Here is a 27,965-nt window from a genome sequence, read left to right as displayed (position 1 = left end):
AAAAAATAGGAAAATGTTCGCTTATGAATTTCCCGCGCCTAATATACCGTTGAGTTTCAAACTATGTCTAAAAGCGATACACAACGTGTTTCCTCATACAGGGTTCTTTTATTGACATTGAAAGCGTAATGTAAGGATAGAGCTGGTCGTCAAAATATTTTAGGTATGCGATATTCCTGGCATGGGTTGTCTAGCGTTCTATTACAGGAACTGTCATAGTGCTCCTGGTCTCGATCTTTAGCGTATCGAAGGTATAGGCCTTCGCATTCTTTCGCTGCCATGTCAGGTTTCGTGACGCCGGTGTATAGGTAGTAATTCTTTTCGACTGGAAGAAAACATTAACTCGTCAAACTGCAAAACAGTGAAATTATATTGAACAAAACCGGGAAAATAACAGATATTTTAAAATGAGGTCACATGTAGCAGCAAAATTCACCGTGCACTCGTCATATCCTAGCAGTGTTTCATAGTTAAAAAATTATATTTTGAATCTCGTGCCAAGGAAAAAAAATTAATATATTTGATAACTGAAAAATATAACTTTCTGCACGTTTCACATCACAGAAACAACATTCCGTACGAGTGTATGTTTTCCCATAGTGCTTGTATGAGAAGAAAAGCAGGGATTTTTTGGCCTCATTTGGAACGTTCTAACCCCTCTAAAGTGAGATAAAAGCTCCCATAGTCAACAAATGTTATTATACTATTTGTGAGGTATACGTGTACAAAAATATTTTATCAGTATTTTTTCAACTGTTTGTCTATTACGATTTCAAGTACTGAGGTATTATTGTGGGCCGCCTTGAAAACGAAATGTGGTAAATCTAACGTCTTTTTGATATACAAGTTACAACAATAACGTTTTCAACAACTACAAGTTACCATAGCCATATCAAAGTACTTCAACGCAATCTTTACTTCAACAAGTATTCGCACCAAAGGTAAAGTAGCGGGTGCACGTTACCATAAAACATGTGTGTTTAGGTGGAAGACTAGCTGTATTTAAAAACCAGCTGTCACACATATTGAATGGATAATGTGGTTACTTCAAGAGAAAAGGTACGTTGGAGACCTTCATTATAGTGACACACAGCTCATGTTAGAATATTTAGATCGATAAAAACGAAAATATATAGAAAACGGTTGATTAGAAACTCCCGGAGTCTTGTTTTCAGAACCCGTGAAGTCAAAATGTTACCGATTATCTCCACGACCGAGATATATTATCAATACAAAAATGAAACGCATGCTCTAATTATGAAGGATTAAACCCTCAGACAGCGAAATACTCTTCTCCTTTTATATTCATGGATGCTCTGTGCTAGGGCCCGAGACCCGTAGTAGACTGCCCCAAGTTAAACGCTCTAACAAAGGATCAAGTGCGTCCGGTTCCTGACATCGAAGAAAGGATGGAGAAGGCAGCAGATCACGCAAAATCATTACGCTAGACCTTACTCGTGCTTTCCGACAAGTTCTGCTCACTGAGCGAGCCAGAAGATATGCGGCTTTCTTAACACCAACAATCAGCTGTCCACCAACAATGATGAATTTTGGTCTTGAAACTGCTTTGTTTTGTTTCTTGCGCCTCGTAGATGGGGTCTAAGTAGCTCTAAGGCAATAACCGGGCCTTACGTGGGTGAAATAACTTTTTTAGCTCATTGGGGGAGGATCAAATGGCGCATTTAGGAGACGCTTTCAGCCGTATGTGTATGAAATGACTCACCGTATAAAGGCTGAGAAGTGTTGTTTTGCGAGATCAACTGTCGCCATGAAGTTGAGGTCACAACTTAGGTCAAGATTTCAGGAAAGCTTATGAGCCCACTTTCACAGTAGTAGCCAACTATCCACAGCCGAAAACAAAGACGGACGTTAGGGACATCGTACGGCCAACTGTCTAATAAAATTATTACGTCCGAGATATTTCAACGTTGGCAAATGTCATTGCAGATGCTTTCCGCAGGAGGGAATCGAGGAATGTTGTCAACGAAAACGAAGCTGCTTTCTTATATAAGCCTGAAGGCAGCACTGATAGGCCATCTAGTTTTAGAAATGGTGGATTACGAGAATGGATGGTCCGGCGTGATGCAGCGATTGAGCTGTTGGTGCCGTTCTATGTCAGAAGGGTGATGACGGTAATGAACATTCTGTGCTGAAACTGCTCTCGTAAGAGGGCGCCCTGTGCGTAAAAAGAAGAGTGCGCTTACGTAATGTAGGCCATTCAAAAATTGCACAGTTGTATAGGAAGTGCTACATTCACATCGGAGACAGAGCATTGTCCCCTTACCTGGCTGCAAACCTCGACCTCAAAGAGCTGTCACATTGTAAAGTGGAGCTTGACTCTTCAAAGATATTGTTTTGTCATTATGTATAAGAAGGATGAAGCGTATGGGAACACGAACGCGTTTACACGCTTTTTTTATGCTATATATCCAGGAATGCTGTTCACAATGCCTAGGAGTTGATATTTGAGTATTTTTTGTGGAACAGTTTGGGAGATTGTATATAGCGTAGCACGCCTCGTTTTTCAGCGTAAGTGAGTTCTGAGAGTTTCGCGTGTGAGATTTTTACTGTACAGCTATAGTGATGCAAATTATTTTGTTATTAATCTTTAGGTCTGGTTTATGCGGACGGGACCGAGTGCTTGCTTGTGCAAGTAGATAAGCTTCAGAAACGCTGACAAATTCATTAGGCAAGTAACTAGACAATGCGTCAAGGGAAGGTGAGCTTTTGACAATCAACTGCGAGGAATAGACCTCTACCGGGGTGTATCAAAGCGTGATGTCAGACGTGCAAGGTGGTGGTTAGCAAAACAGCGTTTGAGGTCCGTGCAGTAGAAGAAAGGAAGTTCATATTCTCAGGACTGAAATATACGACCATATATGAGTAGCATTGCCGAAGCTGCATGTACGCTTCCCCACGGCGAGTTATAAATCGTAATATTGGAGACTTCATACGTTTTAATGTAAACCGCAGAGATTCTTGACACTGCGTGTCTTTATGGCTTGATCTTGTTGAAACGATAATGAGGGCATTACAAGTTTGGGTATCAGGTCTAACAGAGCAACGTAACAATGCAAATATGTTGTAGGCATAAGACGCAGCAAGATAACTGCGCAAGAGGTTATGCACATAGTGATAATATCGTGTTTCAAATCACATGAATTTTCATTGGGATAAGAGAAATGTCGGCGAGAACTTCGCTTTATATTTCTTGAGTATTTGTTAACCTCACCCTAACGCAAGGCAAAAGAGTTTCTTCGTTTTATGTTTCATTTGTTCTGGTAATCTCCAATCAGAAATTTTGCGCACTGAGTGAGAATACTCTCAGTGGCCTCACGCACAGCAGCTCGAAACCATGCTGCGGTGGACTCGCTTGCTGGATTCCGTGCCGACCGGCTGTGCCCTCGCGACCTCCGACGACAGCGTAGCTCTGACCTACCGGACTTGCCATACGCCATCTCCTGACGCCGACGAGAGCTCTCGCAAGTAGCGCCCTGTCCTCGAACTCCTGTGACCGTGTTTCCATCTTTCCTCTCCTATCCCTCAATATGTCCTCGCTCGCTGTCTCAGCGCATATTTCTCTCTATATATGTCTTTAATCCTATTCTTTCAATCCCTCTTCATCTGCATCCCTTGTGAGCTACTGTTGAGGTGCCACACCTTGATGCAGACAGGTACGGGGCTCACTTTTCTCTTCTTTTCCCTCTTAGAACCCCCACTTCAAACTATGCTTCGGTTAATGATGTGGCTCGTTTAAAACTGCAGTGCCTATGCCACAATGAAATTTTAGTGCTGTTACATCCATGCCATGCAATATGTCTCAAAGAAACCATCAGCGTGAACAGGTGGAACGTTCGCCTGCTAAAAGAGAATTTTTTTTATTGTGATAGAAATTATATGGAAAGTGTCAGCTTGTTTTTACTGCTGTCGTCGCCACCACTGCCGCCGCCGCCACAGCCGCTGTCATTCACCTATATGGACATGTATCTATAAATATGTGGGGAAGGATGCACTAGCCTCCTGTTGCTACGGAGCGAACATCGCCTTACCGGCCGGGGTCATCTGCGAGCGCGCTTATCTCGTGAGCGGGCAAGGGGGGGGGGAGGGGGCGCTATTACGACACCTGTCAGCGCATAGCATGTGCTCTCACGGCAAGCTAGAGCTTCTGCGGGCTGCGCTATCCACAGTGTGTTGAGGAGTTACGTGAGATCGAATCTAAATGAAATGACTGCCAGCCTCACTTCGTATATCAACGCCGTCACTACGCACGAGCGTTGTTATGGTCATCTACTGTGGCCGTGTCGCTGGAAATTCAGTTAAGCGCATGTATTATGGTTAAATTGGTTAAGACATCAAGAAATTACTACAAGGCCGTCTTTCACACATCAAAAATGAAATTGGTGTATTTCTAGATGATTGCTTAAGTGATTTAGGATTTTGCAACGTTCAGTCAAACTGCAGTATTTTTTTTTGCTAAGGTTGCGAAATCAACACATAAGTACATCCAACATACGCGATCCCCTCGACCCTAAAAAAAAAAACAGTTTAACCAACAGATCAAACGCTTGTCTAAGAAAAGGAAGCGTCTCTGCAAATCGACGAAAGTTGGTAATAGCAGGGCTTATCTGTCAGCTTACAAGGTGAGCACTGATGAATAGGCACAGGTCCTAAACGTTGCCAAAGATCGCTTTTTAAGCAACACCTTACCTACGATGTTGAAGGCTAATCCTAAAGAATTTCGGCATGTGATCAATCCTCAAAAGAGTGTTGTAATCTTCGTTAACGATCTCAGCGGTAACGTTGTACTGCCCGACTGATGCTCCAACATACCTGGTTGTGTTTTCTCAAAAAACTTTTTCCTTACCCACCACCACCAACGCTCCCAATGCGCAACCATACGACCACGACTATATGTGTCCTGTAATTTTCTATTATCATGGTGTCGCAAGCGATATTAACTGACTGAAACCACCGTCGGCACGAAGTAGCGATCAAATAAATGTAAACTCTCTGCGAAGTACTGTGTGTTATTCATCCACAATACTAACGAAAATTCTTAAGTCTCTCATTGACGGTGTTCTCCCATCTGAGTAGAAAGTTGGGCAGGTAGTTCCTAACCCCAAATTAGGTATTGAGCATTGCCCTCGAAAATGCAGACCCATTTCTCTCACTATTATCCTATGTCCAATATCAGAACATAATTTGGCTTTTCAGCTGGAAAACTTTTTTGAGTCACATTCATTTTTCACCCAATCGCAACACGAATTTCGCAAAATATACTCCTGCAAATTTCGATTAAGATTTTTTGTACATAGACTCAATATCATTTTTGACAACAGCTCCTTAGCTGACTTCTTTTACTTCGATTTTTCTAAAGCCTTCGACAACATGTGCCACTAACAGCGCATTTATAAATTATTACTGTTTAAACTTGACCTCTGCCTTCTAGCCTGAATTGAAAGTTTCCTTACTGACCACTGACCAATTTCTCAGCTAATGGAACTAACTCTAGGGAATAAGTGGTACATTCTGGTGCACCATAGCGCTCCGTTCCTGGTTCGCTTATTTTTTGAATTTACGTTAATGATCTGTCATCTAACGCCACCTCATCTGTCCATCTGTTTGCCGATGATTGCGTAATTCTTTTTTGTGAAATAACTGCAGCTAACGACGTCGCTCTTCGTTAATCTGATCTCACTGTTGTCTCTAACTGCATGGAGTAACACATGACTCACGAAGTTAAACAGCAAAAATTTTAAATTCATGCGCGTATCAGAAAAGATGACTGCTTTACTTCCATATAACGTATACATAACTCCCAGTGTCACTTCACACAAGAACCTCGGAGTCCATATCAGTAACTACCAAACATGGAATACTTATATTAACTGTATTGTTGTTTAAAATGGTAATAGCACGCTCGGATATATTTGTCATAACTTCATAAAATTACCTGACATCAAACTAATGCTGTATAAAACGCTAGTTCATACTAAGCTTGAATATGCTGCATTCGTTTAGGATTCATGTCACAGTAATTTCGCGAATTCATTAGAAATAATACAAAATGACTCTGTGAGCTTCATAACTGCTAATTACGATCACAACGCGAGCAAGATACTGCTGAAATTTAACCTTAAATTAGCTTCACTTTCTTTTCGTCGTACAACACTCCGCTTAACCCTTTATTCACAAAATTTATCACTGCTTATACTTACGTGATTTACGAATCCTTCTGCAGCATGAGGTTTTTCGAAGTTTGGATCATGCTCATAAAGTAGGCATTCAATTATCTCAAACTGAGTCATTTCGACAATCATACGCACCGCGCACATATTATAATCGTAATTGCCGTCCCGCATTGTTTGTAACAGTTTTAGAATGTGACACATTTGTGACTGCAATAACAGATTTTTTGAATACCTGTTAGCAGCTTTCATCTTACGCATTTGTATAAATAAGATCATTTTGCTGTCACCTGTTGTACAGAATTGCAACAGCGAATACTGTAATATTATTTTGAAAAAATGTCTTTATTTTTTATTTTTTAATAAAAATGCATCCTTCGGTTTACTATTTTTCTGTATGCCATTTTAATATTTTCCGTTTTTCTTTTTTGTTACGTGTGATAATCTCTTGTTGTATAACCAGGAACATTGTATAGCCTCTTTGTACCTAAAACTACTTATTATAATTTTTCCCACTCCTCTCTTTAATATCTGTGGATCGCAAGGGTAAAAATAAACTAATAAACTATTAATTGATTAAATAAACCAATAAACTGACGCCAGTGGTGAGGTAAAGGCAGACTTCGGGCGTAACTACGTTCTGTCACGCGTGCGGGTGCCACGATGCGTGCGCTCATTACGGACTACCCTATTGGGAAACTCGCTGGGGTCCTGGCGGTGCCATACACAATGATTGGACTAGTGTGGCACAGAGCCTTGAGGCTGGCGCACTGTGCACCACGCAAGCTTGACGCTCGCGCACTTCACTCCCGTTTTCAACCAAAACGGGCCTTTTAAACTGCCTTCGAAAATACTGGTCATGGTCAGATCGTAATTCTGACCAGAACACAAGCACTGGAAAAAATATTTAAGAAAACACGAGTAAGCGAGGGTGAATCCTGCTTCGTCGATGCACACAGCAACGTGAAACTATCATGCAACTGCTATATTACTCTTCCAAATTCGAGCAGGCTATTTTCACTCAAAGCATAATTTCGGTTGTCTCTGTATTCATTACTTTGTTTAAAAATGCACACTTGTGTCTCTCGGTACTCGCCGCCAACTAACAGAAGACAGCTCTTTTTTTTTTGTTACGTGTGGTTCATGACTGTAACGCCTGTCTGGAGCTTCTGTCGAAAATTATGCTACTCTAACCGCAGATGTGAGTGGCACTCAGCTTTCTTGGACGCCTGAACTTACGCGGTGCGTAGAGTTGAGCAGACTATGGTCATACCCCCTACCGAAAGTGAGTCATTTTTTTTAATTCACCATGAAGCTCTTTATTGTTCGCATTTAACGTCCCAAAACCACCGTATGATTGTGAAAGAAGCTGTAGTGGAACGCTAAAAAAATTTTGACCACCTGAGATTTTTACCATGCACCTAAATCTAAGCCCACGGGTCTCATGCATTTTCCCCTCTATTGAAAATGTAGGCGACATTCGACCCCGCGACCTAAGGGTCAGCAGCCGAGTACCTTAGCCGCTAGACCATCGCGGTGTGTAAGCGTTTTCAGGACGAAATAGCTTAAATCTCCCTGGAACAAGCTCATCTCGTACAAATAGTACTATTGATTTACGTCAATCATAGTTTTCGCCGTTGGATTAGAGCAATGACTGACGACTGTCCACTGGTGATAGGGAGAAATAGGGCTCTATTTGAAAAAAAAAGTGCCTCAGAAAGCAATAAGCTCGCGCTCTTCTTTCAACATTTAGCGGCGTGCACAACTGCAATATTTGGCTGGACAGCTCGTAGTCGTGTCTGCTTTGCGCTAGATTTGTTTTTGGAACAAAACCGAGGGGTGATTCACGGTCTCTTTAAGTCGAAGTCTGAGTCAGTCACAGTGTGTATTATAGAGGGAGTTCATCATCTTGTGAGCGTAAACGGGCAACGTTGCGTCGAGTCACAGGCTACCATTTAGGCGCCACACTGTACATTCCATGTACAGGACGAAGTAGCCTCTGGGCGTCTTGAAAATTATTATTCACTTACCATGGGTGTGTTGTCGGTATTCTCCTATTAAAAAGAAAGAAAAAAAGTTAGTTGTACGCTGCTCACATACAATCTCATAAAAAAAAAACGGGCACTCTTCTTAGCTCCAAAAGTAGAAACGTCTTTATTGCTGGTGAATTTGCACTTTATAACGTGATGAAACAAGCGACAATAAGTACGAAGACATGAAGGACATAGGACAAGCGTGTACTAGCAACTGCAAAAGGTTCTTTTGAAACGAACACTAATACTACGCATGTGCGTAATCACCAACCACCCCTAGTATTACGAACAACGTGAAATAACGAAAGACCACTCCCATTATCGACGGCATACAAGCGAAAGAAACACATGTCACGCCTTCCCGCCCCCCCCCCCCCCCCCCACAAAAAACAAGAACAACCAAGAAAAAATGCACTTATTCGTGTTACGCCCGAAAAATCTGATTCAGAATCTACAAGCAGGACACGCCTGGCTGACGCACTTGTCAATTGCTTTCTTAATGCGAAATGCCTCCACCTTTTCTCTCATTGTACGCTTCTTGTGCTTGCCAATAATGTGTTTATAATAAAGTCGCGTTTGGTGAGTGCACTTCTTGCAGCGAATCACTAAGTGCGAGTATACGGGGCTCCCTTTAGTCAACTTTTATTTTCACTAAGGCACACATTGAGGAAACGACCTGCCTGACCAACGCATTCTTTTCCACATGCGACAGGAACTCCTTGCATGACATTTTTTTTGCACTTAACCTGCCTTCTGCCCTATTTTATAATAAGTTCACCTGTTTTCTTTGAGCTTTCATTTTTTGCTAACCTTTCTACTCTAGGGTAAATCTTCGACAATTTGTTTTCAGCTGAGAAAAGAACGCGCACAACATTGCTTAATGGAACTTTTTTCTACCAAGGTGAAATATTATACAGATAAGGGATGACCATCGTTCGCTATTTTTTATGCCGAAATTGTCTGTCTCTTTTTCGTGTGCGGCATATTGTCTTCAGTTCTCAGTCATTATGTTTACAAGCCAATACGAGACAACCATCTGGGTAACCAGCGTCCCTCAAGCACTCAAACTGCGAAAAAAATGCGCTCATTAATCAAATTTACACTCGATTTCAAGAGGATGGCTCTGATGCACGAAGTTGCGATACTGTCTATCTTCAAACGTGCCGAAAAATAGCTTCCCAAAAGATTTTCCAAAGATGTTTTTCCGGTTATATGCCATGGGTTATGGATGTAGGTTTTACGTAATTTCACGTTGTTCATAATAATGGGGTGGTTTGTGATTACGCACGTGCATGTTAGGCGTATATTAGTTTTCATTTCAAATTAAAAAATGTATTTAATCACTAGTAAGCACTGGTCCTGTGTCCTTAATGAGTCTTCGTACTTATTGGTGCTTGTTTCATCACGAACTTTTATCGGCATCACAACTTTCAGTCATTCTAAATGCACTCCAGATACTGTTAACGAAATCGGTCTCCAACTTGCAGGAAGCAGTAAAGTTTAGTTATACCGCCAATAAAATTACATTACGAACTATAAGGCACCGCTTAAGTGGACACGTGGAAAAAGTGTTGCAGCACGTCTTGAAGTTGTGCTGGCTGTTTTTCCAGTAACCTTGGGTGAGATGCGTCGCAGAAAGCAACTATGTGTCGAGCAGTTGGTAGGAAGAGTATAGCAAAAATATGTAAAAAAAGATTTAGTTAAGAGGACTGACACGATGAGGAATTAGCAGGCAAGAGAAGGGTGGTAGAGGATAAAGCATGACTTAACCTTGTATATTGTAGTTTATTAAGGTGCCATGCATTTGATATAGGAAGCAGGGACTGTGGGGATGTAACGGGGAGCAATGTGAACTCAAGCATGAAAGAAAAAAGGAGAGAGAAAGTGTAGGGCAAGTGAAAGCTTTGCATGATATAGTTTAGCAAAGTTTCACTGAAGAAAAGTGGCGGGGAAGACTGGTGAGAGGGCGAGAAGCAATGAATGAACAGATGTATAAAAGCAGTAAAGCATAGCGAGAAGTGCGAAAAAGAATTGAGAATGACGAGAAAACATGCGAGTAGTAAAGGGGCCATGACACTTATTTTCTGTAATTGTAACTTATTTTCTGACACATGTTCTGTAATTGAATATTCATAAATTCGCTGGCTAAATCTTAGCGAATTCCGCCGAGGAACAAATTTATTGTTCAATATTGTTGAAGACAAGCGAGAAACGGAGAATCGTGCAATACTAGCGCACCATAGATTGTTGACAGAGACAGAAGCAGGCTGTGCCATTGCCTGCGTTCCTGCGCACAATATTGTTTGGTTGTCAGCTGCGCATGAGATTAGGATATCTTAGCTTTTTTCTGCCCAGCACTGGAGCTAAACTATTGGTAGCGGACACAACCTGTGGTATACTGAAACTGTGGCAGAAGACGACGGAACTGGTCTCCGCCCCATGATACGTCATCGACGCCATGGGGGAATGGCGGCTTCAAGAGGTAGGCAGGCTTTACAGCCGACGACTTCTATATAGGACCTGTTTTGCACTGAGATACTTTTCCGGCCACTTTTGATATGTGTATGGACCTAATAGACCATCTACGTCTAGTTTTTGCTAAAAACTACAAATGATCTGGGGAGCGTGTTTTCTTGAAGATGAATGAAGCCCGTGGATAAATATCTAAAGAAAGACGAACAGCTTGTTCTCTGTGTCTTTCTGCTGCGCTTTCTGTTTGCTCTGACTCACTCATAATAAAGGCGTTTTGGAAATTAATTCCCCACATTTGAGACTAGTTCGATTAGCTTGGGTGCCAGGTTCATGAAGGGCTGCTCTTAAATAGATTGGCCGATTCTTTAGCGAAATCATCAACAACTGGGCAAGTTATGCCGCTTGCGTGACGGCTGTCAGATTTCGCAGGCGTAACATTGTTAGAATGCTTTGCAGGTATGTCACCCAGGAATTCCACATAATATACGCACCTATTATATTCCTGGCGTCGATCACATGTTACACGTAAACTAGAAATAACAATTACAAAGCTGTGCTGTCAGGAACTGAAACTAAATTTGTACCGAGGAAGGTGTTGTCAGGCACTTTCTCCAATGTGCGCTTTCTGTGGCGAGTTGAAAACTACAAAGGTTATTCTTTACGACCTGTAGGTGTTTTACCACAGCTAGAAGATACAAGTTGGGAAGTCTTTTACGTGCTATTTGAATGACTTTATCCGTGCCTGTGAACCTGTATTTAGGAGCCTCTGTTTGTCAGTTTGCCAGTGCGTAAGTTTGCATAGCTGAGCAGAATTGTCTGATTGGAACCATACAAGCTAATATACAATATCATCCTTCTGTGCTGGCTTATGCATAAGTTTTGTTATTTAATAATGTTCTTATTGCACTATTAGGGTGCTGATTTAATTTACCATCCATTACTGATTAAAAGCTTAATTTTTCGGTGAGTTTTTCGAGCATCAAAATTTTATGTGAAAATTTGTAATGTTTTTATTAATGCAGTTACTCTAAAACTCCGTAAGATTTCATAAGGGCATTCAATTCGTGGCCAACCGCCATAGTGAGTATGAGCTCCAAGAGAAAGTGAACACAAACAAAGAATAGTTAGAGAAAGCTTACAGAAAGAAGAATGGAGAAGATAGAGAAATGTTTCACTCGGCTTCCTAGAAGCGGTGGTGCTTGGTTACCAGCTTCGATGTGTGCTCAGCAGATAGCACAGGCGTTAAACCGCTTCTATTTTGTCTTTATGATGTACCATAATTTCTAGATAATTTATTAAGTATATATAATAAATGCGTTTTTTGTCTCAAAAAGTACTTTCAGGCAGTATTTTCTTCATACCTCCCTTCATACCTCCCTGACAGCAATATAGTGGTCGGAGCGTAGATGTAACGGCAGCATACTCAGGGATCGGACAGTAATTCATTTGTTACAGTGGTTTTGCGAAGTAGGGGTCCTACGTCATGGCGTTTCCTTGTTTAAGCAACATGAAATATTTTTCTTAAAATATGCTGTATTCTTTTTATTGGCGCCACTCGATAAAGTCGGGCAAAAGGACAACGTTTCTCACCGATGTAAAAGGTTTTCATGCGTTGGATCACAACACAGCTCCAGTCTTGATTTTTATGAAGTAGCTTCTCACTAAGAGAATTTTTGCCTGCGTTTGCAAAGAAATGAACACACGAAGGTAATAAGCGCATGCACGCAGGTGTATAATGTGTGCAAAGTGTGCTTATATTGCCTATATTTTTGATAAAATGCAATGTTGCACGTAGGGTTTTAGTGTGCGTTGCAAATGAATATGTTTCAGGAATATATAATGCTGATTGAAACTGTGCAGCTACGGTCGGGGGTATGATTCTAGAAATGTAATACAGCTTGCGTCACGTAGCCGCAGAATGTCGTGACCTGGAGCCATTGACGTTAAACGTCAAATCAGTAATGGTTATGCTCGAGACCGCAATATCAATGGGACTGAAATTATTCTTGGACATGGTGACCCTTAATTGCCTGTTATTTGAAACTTGGTGAGTGTGGGCGCTGTGTATTGCACTCTTTAAATGAAGGCATGCATAGGCACCAGCCTAGATATTGAGGCCCTCTTTTCAAAAACAAAATAAGTGCAAAGGTCCAGTGCTGCTACAACCCAAAGTGGCATAGAGCCCGCTCGCTTTTCGTTCTCATGTGTACATTCGTGAGCCACATGCCGGAGCATATAGTTCAGCATGTTGGATCGGACGTCAAATCGTACTATATGTTGACAGCTTCTCTACGCTCGCACTCAGAATATAAAAATTACCGAGGTCAGCAAACGTTGCATCGACGCAGCTTCTTTTGCTGTGTATATTTTGCCAGGTCTTTGCAGTCGTGCAGTACACCTAACTTTGTGGGTCCGCGATACAAGCCGATGGGCCTATACAGAAGCGTTGGTATCTATGATTGCAAGCGTTAACGTGGCCAGCCGCTTAGAAGTACATGGCTCGCAGAAACTAATTTAGTTCAAATTTTCGTTTCAACCCCATAAACATTCCCTGACATCAGCGTGCAGTGTACACGCGATCTCACCCACACGTGCGGCTGCCACAACAGCTTATGGGACTTGAAGGGTTGTGCTAACAATTGTGTTCAATGCGATTCTGCATGTGATTTGACCTCCTTAACTGACTGTGACGCGGAGCAGCGAGCGATGCCGTTTATGATGCAGACGTGCGGCTGAACTCGTAATCCTCACCTGTTCCTTGCTTACTTAGTGACTGCATTAGACTCGACGATTCCGCTTTAGGTTCATCTGTTTCATGCTCTTTATTTATCTTTCTTCAAAAGTGAAGCTCCTCATGCCGACAGATTGCCGTCACCGTCGCTGCCGTCAAAGCTTCCTGCGCCGGGCAAGCGCGCCGAGCAAAGCAACAGGCACGGTGGCAGATGGCTCGCGCTGCATGGTCATTCGCTAAGTTTTCAAGACGATATTCTTTGTTTTTACTTTTTATATACTCATAAAAAATATTGATGTGTTGTTATGGGGCCTCAGATATGAGCAATAATTCCTTTTAAAGACGATAGTCTTTCTTGGCGACCTTTGACGGAAACATTTTGGTCTGTCTGTCTGTCTGTCTGTCTGTCTGTCTGTCTGTCTGTCTGTCTGTCTGTACATTTGTCTGTTTGTCTGCTCTTAACGATACTTCAAATGGCATCAAACGGCCGGCCCGATCCGCAGCGCGCACCAATATTGCTCAACGTTTAGCGTTCATAGTTGTGCGACAGTCGAATAAAAAGTAATTATTGCGCATATTCGAGGCGCCATAACAACATGTCAATGTTTTATATGTCTGCGTTTATACTAGAAGAGGTACACACAAGTAACTCTAAGGACTGCAGCGTTTATCGCGCTGCGCTGACAGCGCAACGAGATGCTCAAAAAGTTGTTTTCACGCTTTGCTACGACGACGCGGTGGTAACACCTGCCCGTCACTTTGCGTTCTACACCTTATCGCCTCCGAGAATGGCGCGCAGCTTGCTCCACGGGCGCACATGCCTTCCTTCGTTTTCGAAGGTAACTGCCCGATGACGCTCGCGTCTAACGTGCCTCGATGCGCTCGTTCACCTCCGCTGCACGCTCGAGGCACTCTGACGCAGCACCTCCAGAATACTATTCACCGAGTTTCTTGCGCCGAACATCAAATAAACGTTTTGTTCACTCTATCCAGATTAACGTCTTTCGACAACATTTGCAGTGTAATATGCAGATCCGAGGCTAATTTTTTTCCGACATCGAGAAGGATGAATTCTATCCCAAACCCACCCCACCACCTTCACGAAAGTCAGCAGCGAGGTCCGGCGCATAGTTGCTTGCGTGCTATTTCTAAGGAGCATCGCTCATCAGTAGTATTCATACAAGGAAGGACTGCTAGATTTTTATCACGAAATGCATTTATGCTTAGCTCCAACATAGTTCCGCTGAGGTATTTCCGCCACGGATATGTTGTAAAATATATACTGACAAAAAAGTGACGGGAAAACGTTCGGTGCTTGGGCGTCGAAGTGAAAGGTGTACACGTACCTCTCGCTTTGCAGCGTGGTACGTAAACCACTGTGCCACAGATTGTGGGTTGTCCAGTTGGTTAACAGCGTGTCCATTGTATACACCATGTACTATTGGTGGCCGTCAGAGCTCAGCGATTTCCGTGCGTTTTCATCATCAGCAGTGAGATGGCGCGAAACAGACGCGCGTCGGACTCGCATGCTGTAGAGGTCATGGCGCTGCGCACCAGCGCACTGTGACGCGCACGCACCTCCACATGGCGTGGCCTAAGTACGTATAGATGTTTTCTGGCGTTGTCGTTCACTCGCACGTGCGCTTATCTCCGGATTCAGTCGTCGAGAATACATGGGGACACATTAATATTTTTAAACCTTTGTTGAGCTTCGTTTGTGGCATCATATTATTTTGATTGCAGCACTGTCATCAACATAACAATACCATAGCGTCATGGACACACAGCGTACGATGGACGACCTTCCCGAACTACAGCGTCGCCTACTAGAGCTGAGTCGGTTCTTGGGCATTGAGCCGTACGCCAACGCACCCATGTGGTTGCGAAATCGGCCATTGTCAGAGCAAGACAGCGGTGGTGGCGACGATGCCCGCAGAAGCCTGCGCCCTGGAAGCGCCCGTATCGAGACCGCGTCGCAGAACCTTCACTTGCGGAAGTTCCAGCCATGAGCCTGCACTGTGTGTGCTCATACCATCGTGGCCATCGCGTTCGATAGATCGACTCCACACTGCTCGGCGCTGTGTCTCGCTGGGCAGCTTGGAAAACGGACGTTGTTGTACTTTGGTAAGTTGAGCGGCCCTACAGCACACAATCGGCATAGGAATAATTAAGCCAGCCAGAACACAATAGCACACAACTGGCCGCAACAAGTAAAAAAAAACTAGGAAGCTGCACATATTGCACTCATCGAGCCAAGGCAAACGGCGGGAAGTCGAAGATACACACGTGACAGAGCCCGGATGTACTTGAAAGCGGAAGCAAGCAAATCACTCGCTGTAAGTGCACAGAACACAAATATCGCAAGAAATGCTTTGTTATGTTTTTCTTTTCTAGATTTCTACAAATCTAATACTTCGCTCTTTTTGTCACTTCTCTTGCTCTGACGTTTCACTGACGTCAAATGTTAGTACCTATAGTAGCCATAGGTACCGCAAGGTCGCTAGCAAGCCCAAAAACTGTGATTTCAAATGGGCGTAATTGATCACAGACTTAAACTTGTGCTGAAATAGTTGTAAATCGGGGTGTCTATTCCATATCAAAGGAGAAAAAAATTTCAACCGGGTATTTTCATTTTTGTTTCACGACCCTTTTAAGCCTTCAGGCTTCATGCGCCGAGCTTTTGTGCGCTGAAAGCACACTCCTGCACATAACTCGATATATCAGCCCACATTCTAGCCAGATTAATCGTACCACCACTCGACTCAAAGCTTTTAATAACCCTGCATGGGCAGCCATGGGGTGGTCATGCACCATATTTAATGCCTGGTGCCTGAGGTGAGAAGGCAGCCATGATACCCCTTTGTCAGCTCTTTTCTGAACTAGTAGTCCACTTTGCTCAAGTTTTGTTGTTTCTGCAAGATCGTGGTAAGACGATGAGCAGAGTCTGAACTTCGGAGCACAACTCTCTTGACTACAGTTTTCTGTTTTGAAAGACGGCTGTCATGAGAACGATGTACAAGTTGTCCGGTGTCAATTGAGGGTGTCGCATCGTCGTCCAATGCCATCGCTATTTTCTCAAATGTAATGTTGTCTTCAAATTATTAAGTAGCAATGGAAAACAGTCTCTCCAGCGAGCTGTCACTGGGGTGGTTCTCGCATTGAAGGGAGACCACAGTTATGTTTGAGGCACGTGAAGAATGGACAGTCAGTATACGGCGCCAGACAAAAAGGGAAGTTATTGAAAAGAGGCTGCACAGACGCGGACTAAGCAGTTCGCATCTAAACCCCGTCAGCTTTTGTTCACCACAAATGGCGCTGGTCAGTCACCCGCATGGGTGAAGCGTTCTCACGGTGAGCCAGACTGAGAAATATGTGGTCCCTGTCACGACATCACTCTCGACAAGATAATGTAGTGGTGTGCTGTCACAATACGTGTGGACAGACGGCAGCGTGGTGTGTCCAGACAGCCGACCGGCTGTACAGCCAGGCTTGTTGTCGCATGAAAGTATTTTTAAGCTGTACGTTGACGAAATGCCTGAGTTCTTTTTTAGCCGATTTCTTAGAGAAAGAGGATAGATAAGTGTGGGGACGCAGAGGTGGAGACACCTCTCTGAGGAAAAGAGAAATGTTTGCTGGATTGGGGGAGCATCGAGAACAGATTCGTACCATGAGGCGGTCTCGGATGACATGGGAGGTATTTAATTGAAAGAAATGGAGAAGAGGGGAGCTTGGTGCTCGAGAACGAGGTCGGGAAGCGGGGACACAGGTCGTGTTTAGTGCCGACTCTCATCCAAGGTTGATACTACATCGATAAATTGGTGTCGATGTGTAGAGTATACGAAGAACTCGGCAAGTAACGCCGACGTTAATATAGCCCAGTTCTTACTGTGCGGTTGGTTTAGTGGCCGCCCTAGCCTTTGTAAATAAGTGTAAGTGTTTAAATAAACTGAAGTTTTCAAGCAAGTGAGCAACCGGACTTCTGCAGTCCTTCAACGTGTTGTCATGGCCATCTGAACCATCGGGATCACATCCAACTTCCCAATCTTAACTGCCATACTCAGGGCACCTACGCACATCTTTACCAGCCCTCCTCTGAGCCTGATTCTGCAATTGAAACCCTACAGCAGGAGAGCCTAACGCTTCACTCTGGTTGAAGGTTTGTTGGTGCTAAACATTAATGAGAATGGCGAGTGGTCAAAGTGTACCTCTAACTCTGTAAACTCAAGATGCGCCCTGAATTTGTCATCGCCACACCACTGCAAGGCGTTTCCATTCTTACACAGTATAGCAGCTTTCGGCCTCCATGAAAAGCCTGCTAATGAAGCAAACCGGTCGCAGTCCATCAGGGCCAGCTTGCAGTAGCACTGCGGCAATGTCAATGCCATTTGCATTCCTTTCAACTACAAAGGGTCGATTTAGATGTGAAACTTTCATAACTCCATCCTGGATTAAGAACTGCTGAGTGCAGTGAGCACTTTTTCTTGGCCCTCTTCTCACCGCCATGACTCGTTATTCTTAAGCACAGTGACTAGATGTGGTGTCAGTGAGAGGATCGGTATAAAGCCACGATAATAACAAGCAAGCCCCAAGAAAGCCTGCAACTGTTTAATCGTGGTGGGTGTTTATTAATGCAGCACTGCACACACTTTCTCTCCATTTGGCCTGCACTACCCAGGCGATGCGACGTGCCCCAAAACTTGAGGATTGACGGCAATGTTGCATTTTATCCGAGGTAATCACAAAGCCAGCATTCTGAATGCACCATAGAAATTGCCTTACATGCTCGATATAGTTCTCGAGACTTTCGGAGTAAACAAGCGCATTGTCTAGAAATGCCATAGCGAAGCTGTGGCTTAATCCTTGCAATAGGCGATTCATCAGAGCTTGAAAAGCTTCCGGATCATCGTCACTCTCAGAGGCATACGTGTTAGCTCACACGTGCCCTGATTGCGAATAAAGGAAGTTTTCGCAATATTAGCCTCTGACCAAGAGTTCGGAAAAAGAAAACTCATGTGAAAGGTCGCAGCTCTAGAGCCATGAATTACACAGTTCAATTGCGCTATCACACAGCCCATTCGAAACATTGGGTGAACAGGTACTGGGAGGAGTGCGTTCAATGGTTGGTTGTCCACAGAAAGGTGGTAGCCTCTAGATTTCCCGCAACAAGCAATGAGGCACTATACCGTATGGGCTGGTGCCAGGTCATATAACGCCCTGTTCCAAGGACCTGCTCCCGCATGCTTCAATGACATTTTGCTTCATAGCATATACTGGCCGCCGACTGCCTCTCACGTGCTCACGATCACTTCCAATGCAGTGCTGAGGGGGGGGGGGTAGTACATCCAGGAATTGCAGTAAACAAATCATACAAGTAATCGATCATCTAAATAATGATTTTTTGCCTTCGTCGGCTGAAACAGCGTTTCCTATGCCTGGTCCTAAATTTACTTCTTTAAAGGGACCCTGCAAGCAATAAGATTCGCTATCTTCCGCTACCCTGAGCGCAGCAGTTACACACCTGTCACTCTTAGTAAATAGCACAAAGCACTGTTTGTCAGTTTCAATATTCCACCCATTGCTACAGGTATGGATATGCCTATTGAACTCAAAAACTTTCCGCCAAGCACCATGGCGCGACACAAATCTGGCAAGCACTGGAAAATTTTTATGCGGCTGCTGGTGGCAAATGGTATTTTTAGGAATATGGTTGACCACAACCTACATGTTGCTGATTTGAGTGCTCATTGCTGTGTTCCGAATTTGACGTCTTTTGCCTCGGCAACCCTTGCCCCTGGTGTTCCAAGTAAGCTCACACTTGAAACTATCCAGCAGGGCCACGAACGTAGTCTGCCCAATCAAAACTCCCAGGAGAAGCCCCCTGCTGCCGGCGAAGGCAACTACTCACAGCACTGTCTCGAAGGTGCTCGCCGCAGTAGCACCAACTTTCTCCTTTTTCCAGGGCGCTGTGAGCGTATATGCTGATTGTGTCGCTTAGGTAGCAGTGGTGCAGGCTGGTATACGCCGACCCGAAGGGCACTCGCTGCCGATGTGACTGATGCTTACGCAGCGATGGCAGGTAATTGCACCGCAGTTGAGTTAGAGGTATTCTTGTGGCTTTGGGGCCGCTGGGAATGGAGGCATTTAAGCGGAAGCGGGGACCCCGTGCAACAGGTTCCGGTGGTAGGACAGCTGTATTGCTGCGGAAAGCAATGACCAGTAAGATGCCGGCAACGGATGCTGCAAAGGGACGGCAGCTGGTGTCATCGTTAAACAGGGGCTCTTTTATGATACGCTGGCCACATTTACAGCTGAGTGGAAGACAAGGTTCTGCTCAACTCGATCGGTTGGATGTGGTTATGGCTTGTATCGAAACCACCTCTAACAACGCTTCATCAGGCCATCAGCTGCTTTGTGAGCTCTACAAGACTGGCAGACTGCCTACCCTCCACCACATCTTGGTGTTGCAGGTACATTTGTCGCAACACACGGTGATCCATTTCCTGTTTTGGCACTTCGCCACCAATCTCATCAGAATGCCATAATCGTGTGGATTGAAGAAAAGTCGAACAACAAGGCCTTGAAGTCATCCCATAAAAAGAACACTTAACGAAACACAGTCACAACTTCACTCTAGCTTCAGGGGAAGCACGCACGACGTGGCGAGGCCTTTTTTCGGTTCCGGTACCAGTCAGAAGGTTTCCAGCTGTTCAGGAAATTCTTCGGTTGATTGCGTGACACTGAATCCCGTTAACCTCAGTGGCTTACTTGCCGAGAAACGTGGAGCGGAGCTACCCGTCAATTTGAATGCCGCCGTCATGGGGCTTGCCGGCATAAGCTCGGCCGTCATGAGTCTTTCTCTGAGGGTCCTTCGATTCGCTCACGCTGTATGGTGGAGCCATTTCTTTGCCCCAGTAAATGTTAAAAAAGCTCCTCTGGCACAGTCACCGCATCCATGTCTTTTGCCATGTGGATCCCAGACGAGCTCCCACTTGCTATACTCGACTGCATACTTGACAGTCCACTACCATGTTGACTGCACACGCTACCCACCCTCTTTTCTCCGCGCCACATATTCTAGATGCCCGACCCATTTTCTCTCGTATTCCCGCGTGCACACGTGTTGCCTGTCGCTGTACACTAAAATCCCTAGATGAAACAAGTTTAATTTAGGAACCTTACTGTACACCCAACACTCGCGCCATCTCAATCCTCCAGCAACCACCACTTACGGCCTCCAAGACCTGCGCCCAACACGCGTTCACTACTTACACCAAAATATTCATCTCTCACAAAGCTAATTTCTCTTTCAAAACTACATGCAAAACTGAGGCAATTTCTATGTTATTACACAAGGCCTTAATGCTTTTTTATAACACTGCTGTTGTGAGGCCATCAAAAGATTACTCACCGCGCTCTTGTAGGACCATTGATTTTTGCGTGCCAGTGCCGCTAGAAAACTTCCATGTTTCTGGTTGAAAATGATGTCTGCATAAAAAAAAGACAATATATTTTTTCTACGAACGTCTACTTCTCCCGCCTTACACATGTCCGCCCGACTCATAATGCTCTTGCAGAATGACATGGGTGTCGTTGATGTATTTTCGGTGTCGCCAAGTGCATGGGCTATCAGCTTCGGTTGATCTGTAGTTCCACATATTTTCGTTTATAAGAAAGAGCTGCAAATAAAAAAATGAAATTTTTCACCACCATCTGGTCAGTGAAGATATATGGCCACTGTAAAGATATCCAACGCCTACTACAATAGTTTCACACTACTAGTCATCAAGGACCGCTTTTTGTCTAATATTTTGACAGCCAAGTATGCTTGTAGTTTTGTTCGGACGCCCTAGCGTGGACGCCCTAGCGTGTGACAGTACAACCCACTATAATGTGGCTTTGCCATTTACTCATTTTCCACCAACTGAAGTTTTGGAGTAGCTTCTGTCAGTCTAGAACTTTTCGTCTCATGAATGTCACAATACAACTACCATTGTTTAACATATCTAATTTTAAACAAGTCAGACATACTTTTTAATCAATGGGAATTTATACTCAGATTTAAAGCTAAACGAAAACAGAAAGTGGCTAGTTCAGAAAAATTAATATGGATATTTATGGTAAACTAGCGAAACAGGCGAATGGCATTATTTAACTCACCGCACCACAGTCATCAGAATTCTAGCCGCTAGCTCAGAGTTTCGCAAAGACTGCATTTGCTGAGCATATGTGATTTGCATCCATTTTACATGGGGCAAACGTAAGATATCTGCAGGGGCCTGCGAATTTAGCTGAACACTACGTTTAAAAGTACTTACGCTTCTCTGAAGAAAAGTTAGTTTTATTACTTATACCCTGGCATAAGACGCCACGAACGTCTACACATACAGCACTACACGTTGTACCTAGAAAAAGAGGCTTGCGTTCATTCTACTAGTATCAAGTTTTACTGAAAAATACTTCTAAAATAATTCTGAAGTAGACTAACTACAAAAGCGACCATGAGTACATACAAACAGACAAACACACACACACACACACACACACACACACATATATATATATATATATATATATATATATATATATATATATATATATATATATATATATATATATATATATATATATATATATATATATATATATATATATATATATATATATATATATATATATATAAGGGATGGGTAGCGAATAGAACAGTCAGTAGACCTTCAGTCAGAATTCCGGTTTTGTTGAGTACGAGCCTATGGAAGTCCAATGCAGTTATAATGACGGTGCACACAATTAAATCTGCGCTTGGAATTACTACATGATTACACCTGCGTTCACAACAATTTCTGAGAAACACTTCATCGGAAAAGAACAGGTTCGAAGCAATGTTTCATGCAATCAACTATAACTGCTTGAATATACTGGTACATGGCTGCAATGTCTTTCTCCTCATTGCTTTCTAAGGCATGCCAAGTCATAAAAGGATACTTGATTTTTTTGGTAATGCTCGTTGCTTCTGCAACTTCTTCAATTTTTGTCAGGTTTTGTTCACATTGGCCACAATCTAATTATTTGAACCAAAAGTACCCTAAAAATTTCTGCATTAAATATGTCGATTTGTTACAGCTAGTGCAACATACGACATTTCATAAAGCACCCGAGAGCTCCTAAGGCGGCAATACTTTCAGAAGGAGCTGCTTATGACAGTGAATTCTAAGATGGTAACATTTCCTCATCTCCAAAGATTGTTGTTGCATAATTACTAATATTAGGCAGGTGACCTCAGTCACCTGTCTTCTGTATTGACCTTTTGGAGCCACGCACTGTTCATCGCTCGCGTACTTCACAAGCTTGACAGAATCCCCGAGGCTACTACCACGTGTTGCCACTGTTGCGACGCTGCCACCACCGACGACGTTACGAAGGGCGCCTCGAAATCTCACCGCTGCAACCACTGTTTCGAAAGACGGCGACGCCAACACGGTCCCGAAGGCACCACTGCTTCGAACTTCGCCGGGAAGGTCACCAGCCGTTTGGTAGCGTAGGTTTCTCAGCTCGCGACTGCTTCTGCGCATAGCTGAGAGACGAGCGGACGAGACGACGGTGAGTAAAACAAGGTTTATGTACAGCATATATACAGAGGCGTTACAGAATTCGGCACTGGGGCCGACAGAGACTCGAAGAGCCGAGCTCTCCTCTCTAACACATAGGCCTTCTCTTAAATGGGTCTGCTGTCAAAGGGGTCTCTTTCGACGTGCCGCAGGGCTTCTTTTATATGCCCCGAGTCCAGCCCAAATGTCCAACCCGAAGCGTCACTGGTCGCGAGGTCAGAATCCTTCAATGAGGTCGCCACTGGGCCACGTCCTTCTTTCTCATCGAATCTGGAGAGGCGGCGCTGCAGGTGGCTGCACCCAAGGACGAGTGACGTCGCCGCGCATTGCGTCAGCCGCCAGACAGGAAGACGCCGGTTGTTTACTCGACGGGCTCGCGGCTGCGCTGACTCACTGCACGTGCGCGCCAGAAAGGCGCCGCGCGTGTTTACGCCGTTGAGTTGTTCGCGTCAGGCGGGTTGGCTTTGACACAGATTGCCTTTTTCAAAGGCACGGACGTTCGCTGTGGACTCGCAGGCATAACAGCACATACACTGCGAGAACACGTGCCACCATAGGAAGCGAAAGCAATGCATAGTGGCGCTGTGACTCTGGACAGGCAAAGCCATCTTTGGTATAAAAGTAGAAATCGAGGATGTATATCGCGCATGTTCCCTTCCCTCCAATGCGCGGCCGCTCGCTTCACATTGTGCCGCCTGCAGTGGGCGGCTTCATGAGATCTCTGTGAAGCAGATGATGTGAAGCAGGAGGCGGAAGACGACGACGCCCGAATCACTGCGAAATACATTTCTCGTGTCCTCCGTGATAATACTGTGTATGACGTATGACTCGAGGTAAGTGTCATTCCGCCGACATGAAGCCGCGTACTCTATCGATGTGCTGCGTTGAGGTTTATGGAAACCATTTAATTGTTGTTTTGATGTGGTACCTAGCAGCAGCCGTGTACTGTCATGTGCGAGAATTTGCGGCATGTTCAAAAATAAACAAATAATAAAGATTTACGGTCTTAACAAAAATGTCCGAGGAACCTTAGAGTCATGTCCCCCGTGCTGTTGGTGCATCACCCGCTCACGTCGCCACGAAGCTTCAAGTTTAAGTTTAACCACAACTAGTCAAGCTGAATTGCTCGCCTTGTTTTTTTTTCGCCTCTCGTGTCATGCTTGCTCTAACTTTGGAGAACGCGGCTGTGTTCGCCGGCTGTGACTTGCTGGGTAACTGATGCAGCTTTTAACGTGGAGATCGTCCCTTGGTGTTTTCTGCATCGTTGTGGCAGCCCACATCATGACAATACTTCGGACCTCGCCAACGCTTCCGTGGGGCCGCTTCATCCATCGCGGAAGGGCCGCGTCTCGTTTTAGCGCACCAAGCTGACGGCACGGCGCCTAAGTTCCCCTAACCGACTGCAGAACGCGTTTCGCGCATGTCGCACGCGCTCCCGTTTTGACGAAACACACTGACTCGCCTGTGACCTCTCTCTCCCGCGTCTCTCCTCAAGTTTTCTAAAGCTCGCCGCCAGGTCCAGGCTCGGCGTTGTCATCGCTACGCAAACTTGAGCTTCGGTTCCCTATGGAGAGTAGTCATCACAACAACGTTATCAAGGTCAGAAGTATGTGACAACACGCTGCGGCCATACACTTCTATTACGCCTAGTTAGCACAAAGAGTGCAGTGCTATATAAAACTAAAGGTTAACGTTAATATTATTATATTGGTCCAAGTTGTGCACATTTGTCATAGTTCGACAGTAGTCGCAATTCCAGCCGTTTAGATTGAAGGATAACTTCAAACTGAAAACAAAACCTTGAAACATGCAACACGTCGATAGGTTGAGTGACATGCTGAGCCAACAGAAAATAGTATCAGCTGATGTCAGATTCTTTTTCTTTCATCCAGGCAGTCCGATCCACATGAATATTTTTGTGTAAAACGCCGTGCGAATATCAAAAGGTTGCCGATCACATAGGCTTCAGTGAGCTGCAAAGGGTAGCTGATGGTACCTCAAACGTGGACACTCATGCTGAAACAAAGAATTTACCTTTATTTTACCAAGTACACGGTATTTTGCCTATATGTAGACAATACAAGCCGGCGTCATCGGCGTACTTAAGAAAAGTTTCAGCACAGCTTCCTAAGTGATGGATTTTCATACGTGATGTTTATTTCACTGCTAGAAAAGGCAATAGCTCATGCTACAACGACAATTGCTGTAGCTGTGACATGACGCTTGTAGAGACTTTTCATTTAAAAGCTTTTTTAAAGACGATATGTCTTTCTTGGGGACCTTCGACGGAAAAGTTTTGGTATATCTGTCTGTCTGTCTGTCTGTCTGTCTGTCTGTCTGTCTGTCTGTCTGTCTGTCTGTCTGTCTGTCTGTCTGTCTGTCTATCTGTCTGTCTGTCTGTCTGTACACTTCTCTGTTTGTTTGCCCTTAACGATACCCCAAACGGCCCTCCCCATCTGCAGCACTCACCAATAGTGCTCAAGATTCAGCGTTCATAATTGTACGATTGTCAATTAAAAAGCCATTTTTGTGCATATCTGAGGCACCATAACAGCGCGTCCATATTCTGCATGTGTGTCTTTTTTGAGAAAATGAATAGATAAATAATTCGAAGGACCGTAGCGTTTATCACGCTGTGCTGGCCATGCAACGCTTGCACGAAAAGGCAAGTGTTTCCAACGCTTTCCTAAAACAACAACGTAGTGGCACCTACCTGTCGCCTTGCGTTGTACACCTTATCACCTCCGAGAAGCACGCGCACGCCGACGGACTTCGTTTTCCAAGATAACTGCCGATTGGGGCTCAAGTCTCACGTTTACCGTGACTTGATGCGCTCGTTCGCCTTCGCTGTATGCTCGAGGCACTCACGCACAGCGCCTCCAGAATACCATTCACCAATTTTCTTGCACAGAACATCAAATAAACGTTTTGTTCACTCTCTCCAGACGCAAGACTCTATCGTCTTTCGAGGACATTTGCAGTAGAACCTGCAGATACGGGGCGATGTTTTTTTGTACAGGAGTGCAGCTATGGTGGAGGTTCACGGTGTGTAGTGGGAAGAAAATTAGGTCTTCAAAAATTGGCTCACACTCACAGTTTGCCTGAGAACTCTGCATAGATGCTTAACAAAAGAAGAGTTTGCCGCGCGTATGTTGTTTTATTTCAGCACATCAGTGTCGTAAGCGCAGTGAAATTTCTGTGCATACACGTGCAGTAGAAGTTCTTTACAGCGGTACTTTATTGTAGATTGCTCACCGTGTGTGGCAAAAAAAAATATTGTTGCAATCGTAGTTTGAGTATGTGCACCAAGGTGTAGCAGGTCTGGGGTTGAGGGACGTGAAGAAGAAGAAAACTTGCATTGCGATAGCGACACCCTTGGTTTGAACTCAAAGCCACTGATTCTCCCGCTGCGTCACGTCTCAATGAACCCCATTCATGGACGTAAAAATATTGTAGTAGTAAACCGGTGCGCGCATTCTCGCACCTAGCCACTTGGCACAGAAGCAAGTTAAGCCAAGACCAGCCATTTCTGAAATGATTCTAAGAGAGGGAAAAGAAGAGAAAAGTGAGCCCCGTAACTGTCTGCATCAACAGTAGCTCACGGAGGATGGGGATGAGGAGGAATTAAAAGAATAGGAATAAAGGTGTAGAAAAAGATAGATGCGCTAAGCCAGCGAGCGAGCACACATCAAGGGTATGGGAGAGATAGGAAAGATGAAAACATGGTTACAGGAGTCCGAGGACGGGGCACCACTTGCGAGAGCTCTTGTCGGCGTCAGAATATGGCGTAGGGCAAGTCCAGTAGGTAAGAGCTACGCTGTCGTTGGAGATCGGAATCAGGAGATCACGTAGGGCCAGCCCAGTCAGCCAGAGCTACGCTGACGTTGGAGATCGCGAGAGAACAACAGGTCGGCACGGAATCCAGCGAGCAAGTCCTATCAGCCATTTCTCAGCAGCTCCGATATATTTATATGTGAGGTTTAACGTCCCAAAACCACGATATGATTATGAGAGGCGTCGTATGGTGGAGGGCTCCGGTAATTTCGACCACCTGAGGTTCTTTAATGTGCCCCTAAGTCTGAGCACATGGGACAACAGCATTTTCACCTCTACCGAAAATGCAGCCATCACAGCCGTAATTCGATCCCGCGACCTGCAAATCAGTAGCCGAGTATCTTCGCCACTACACCGTGGTGGGACGCCCAGAATCTCTGCTATGGCCCATTACGTGAAATGGCGCGAGCTGTGGTGAGTTGACTCAGCTATAGAAAATTTTCATTCTACGTAGAATGACATGGCTCGATTTGTACTAGATCCGTGCTTCTCATTTTTTCGCATACGAGGGAATTCATAATTCACCGACAACGCTATCGATGGTGCCACCGGATGTTCTGTGATACGTGATTCAGAAACTATTATGAAACGATAAGTCCATTGTAAGTCACCCCAAATTCGTATATATTGTAAAGTACATGTGTCGCATACCAATATGCTTTTATACCACCGGCCATGTCATGCCGACATGTTCCACGTACATCCGCCTGCTTCCGGGGTTTCCTTAAGTACGGCACAGGTAAGTTTCGTTATTGATTCAGCGACCCGTGAACATTGTTCATTATACACTGATGTCTTCGAATGCCCGATTTAGAAAGACCAAGTGATATACGAGAATAATGACGTATAGATAGATAGATAGATAGATAGATAGATAGATAGATAGATAGATAGATAGATAGATAGATAACAAAAATGCGAATTTGAAAATCTTTATCGACAAGTCCTTAATGTATTTACCTTTAGTAGCAGATTCAGTGAAGTGGGTGGACATGGCGGGCAGTCGTGGCGTTCAGTGTAATCGCTTGCGTTACATTGTTTCACCGCAGCTATAATCGCTAAACCAAACAACAATTTTTTTCCACGTTACAGTCATCATAGA

The 27,965-nt window shown here is 44.3% G+C and overlaps 1 protein-coding gene across 1 annotated transcript; it reads right to left on the bottom strand.

Moving 5' to 3' along the window:
• Nucleotides 1–88: 88 nt before the first annotated feature.
• On the bottom strand, nucleotides 89–27,965 carry LOC142790187 (uncharacterized). Its single transcript, XM_075885186.1, has 6 exons — nucleotides 27,824–27,965; nucleotides 20,967–21,100; nucleotides 20,833–20,909; nucleotides 12,284–12,370; nucleotides 8,219–8,242; nucleotides 89–325 (listed from the first exon to the last, which is right to left on the bottom strand). The coding sequence occupies exons 2-6, from the start codon at nucleotides 21,077–21,079 to the stop codon at nucleotides 150–152; spliced, it is 477 nt and encodes a 158-aa protein (XP_075741301.1). The 5' UTR covers nucleotides 21,080–21,100; nucleotides 27,824–27,965; the 3' UTR covers nucleotides 89–149.

The sequence above is a fragment of the Rhipicephalus microplus genome, unplaced genomic scaffold, assembly GCF_043290135.1.
Source record: "Rhipicephalus microplus isolate Deutch F79 unplaced genomic scaffold, USDA_Rmic scaffold_75, whole genome shotgun sequence".
Classification (NCBI taxonomy): domain Eukaryota; kingdom Metazoa; phylum Arthropoda; class Arachnida; order Ixodida; family Ixodidae; genus Rhipicephalus; species Rhipicephalus microplus.
Note: the sequence above shows the minus strand (reverse complement) of the source record. Positions and strands in the feature narration are given on the sequence as shown.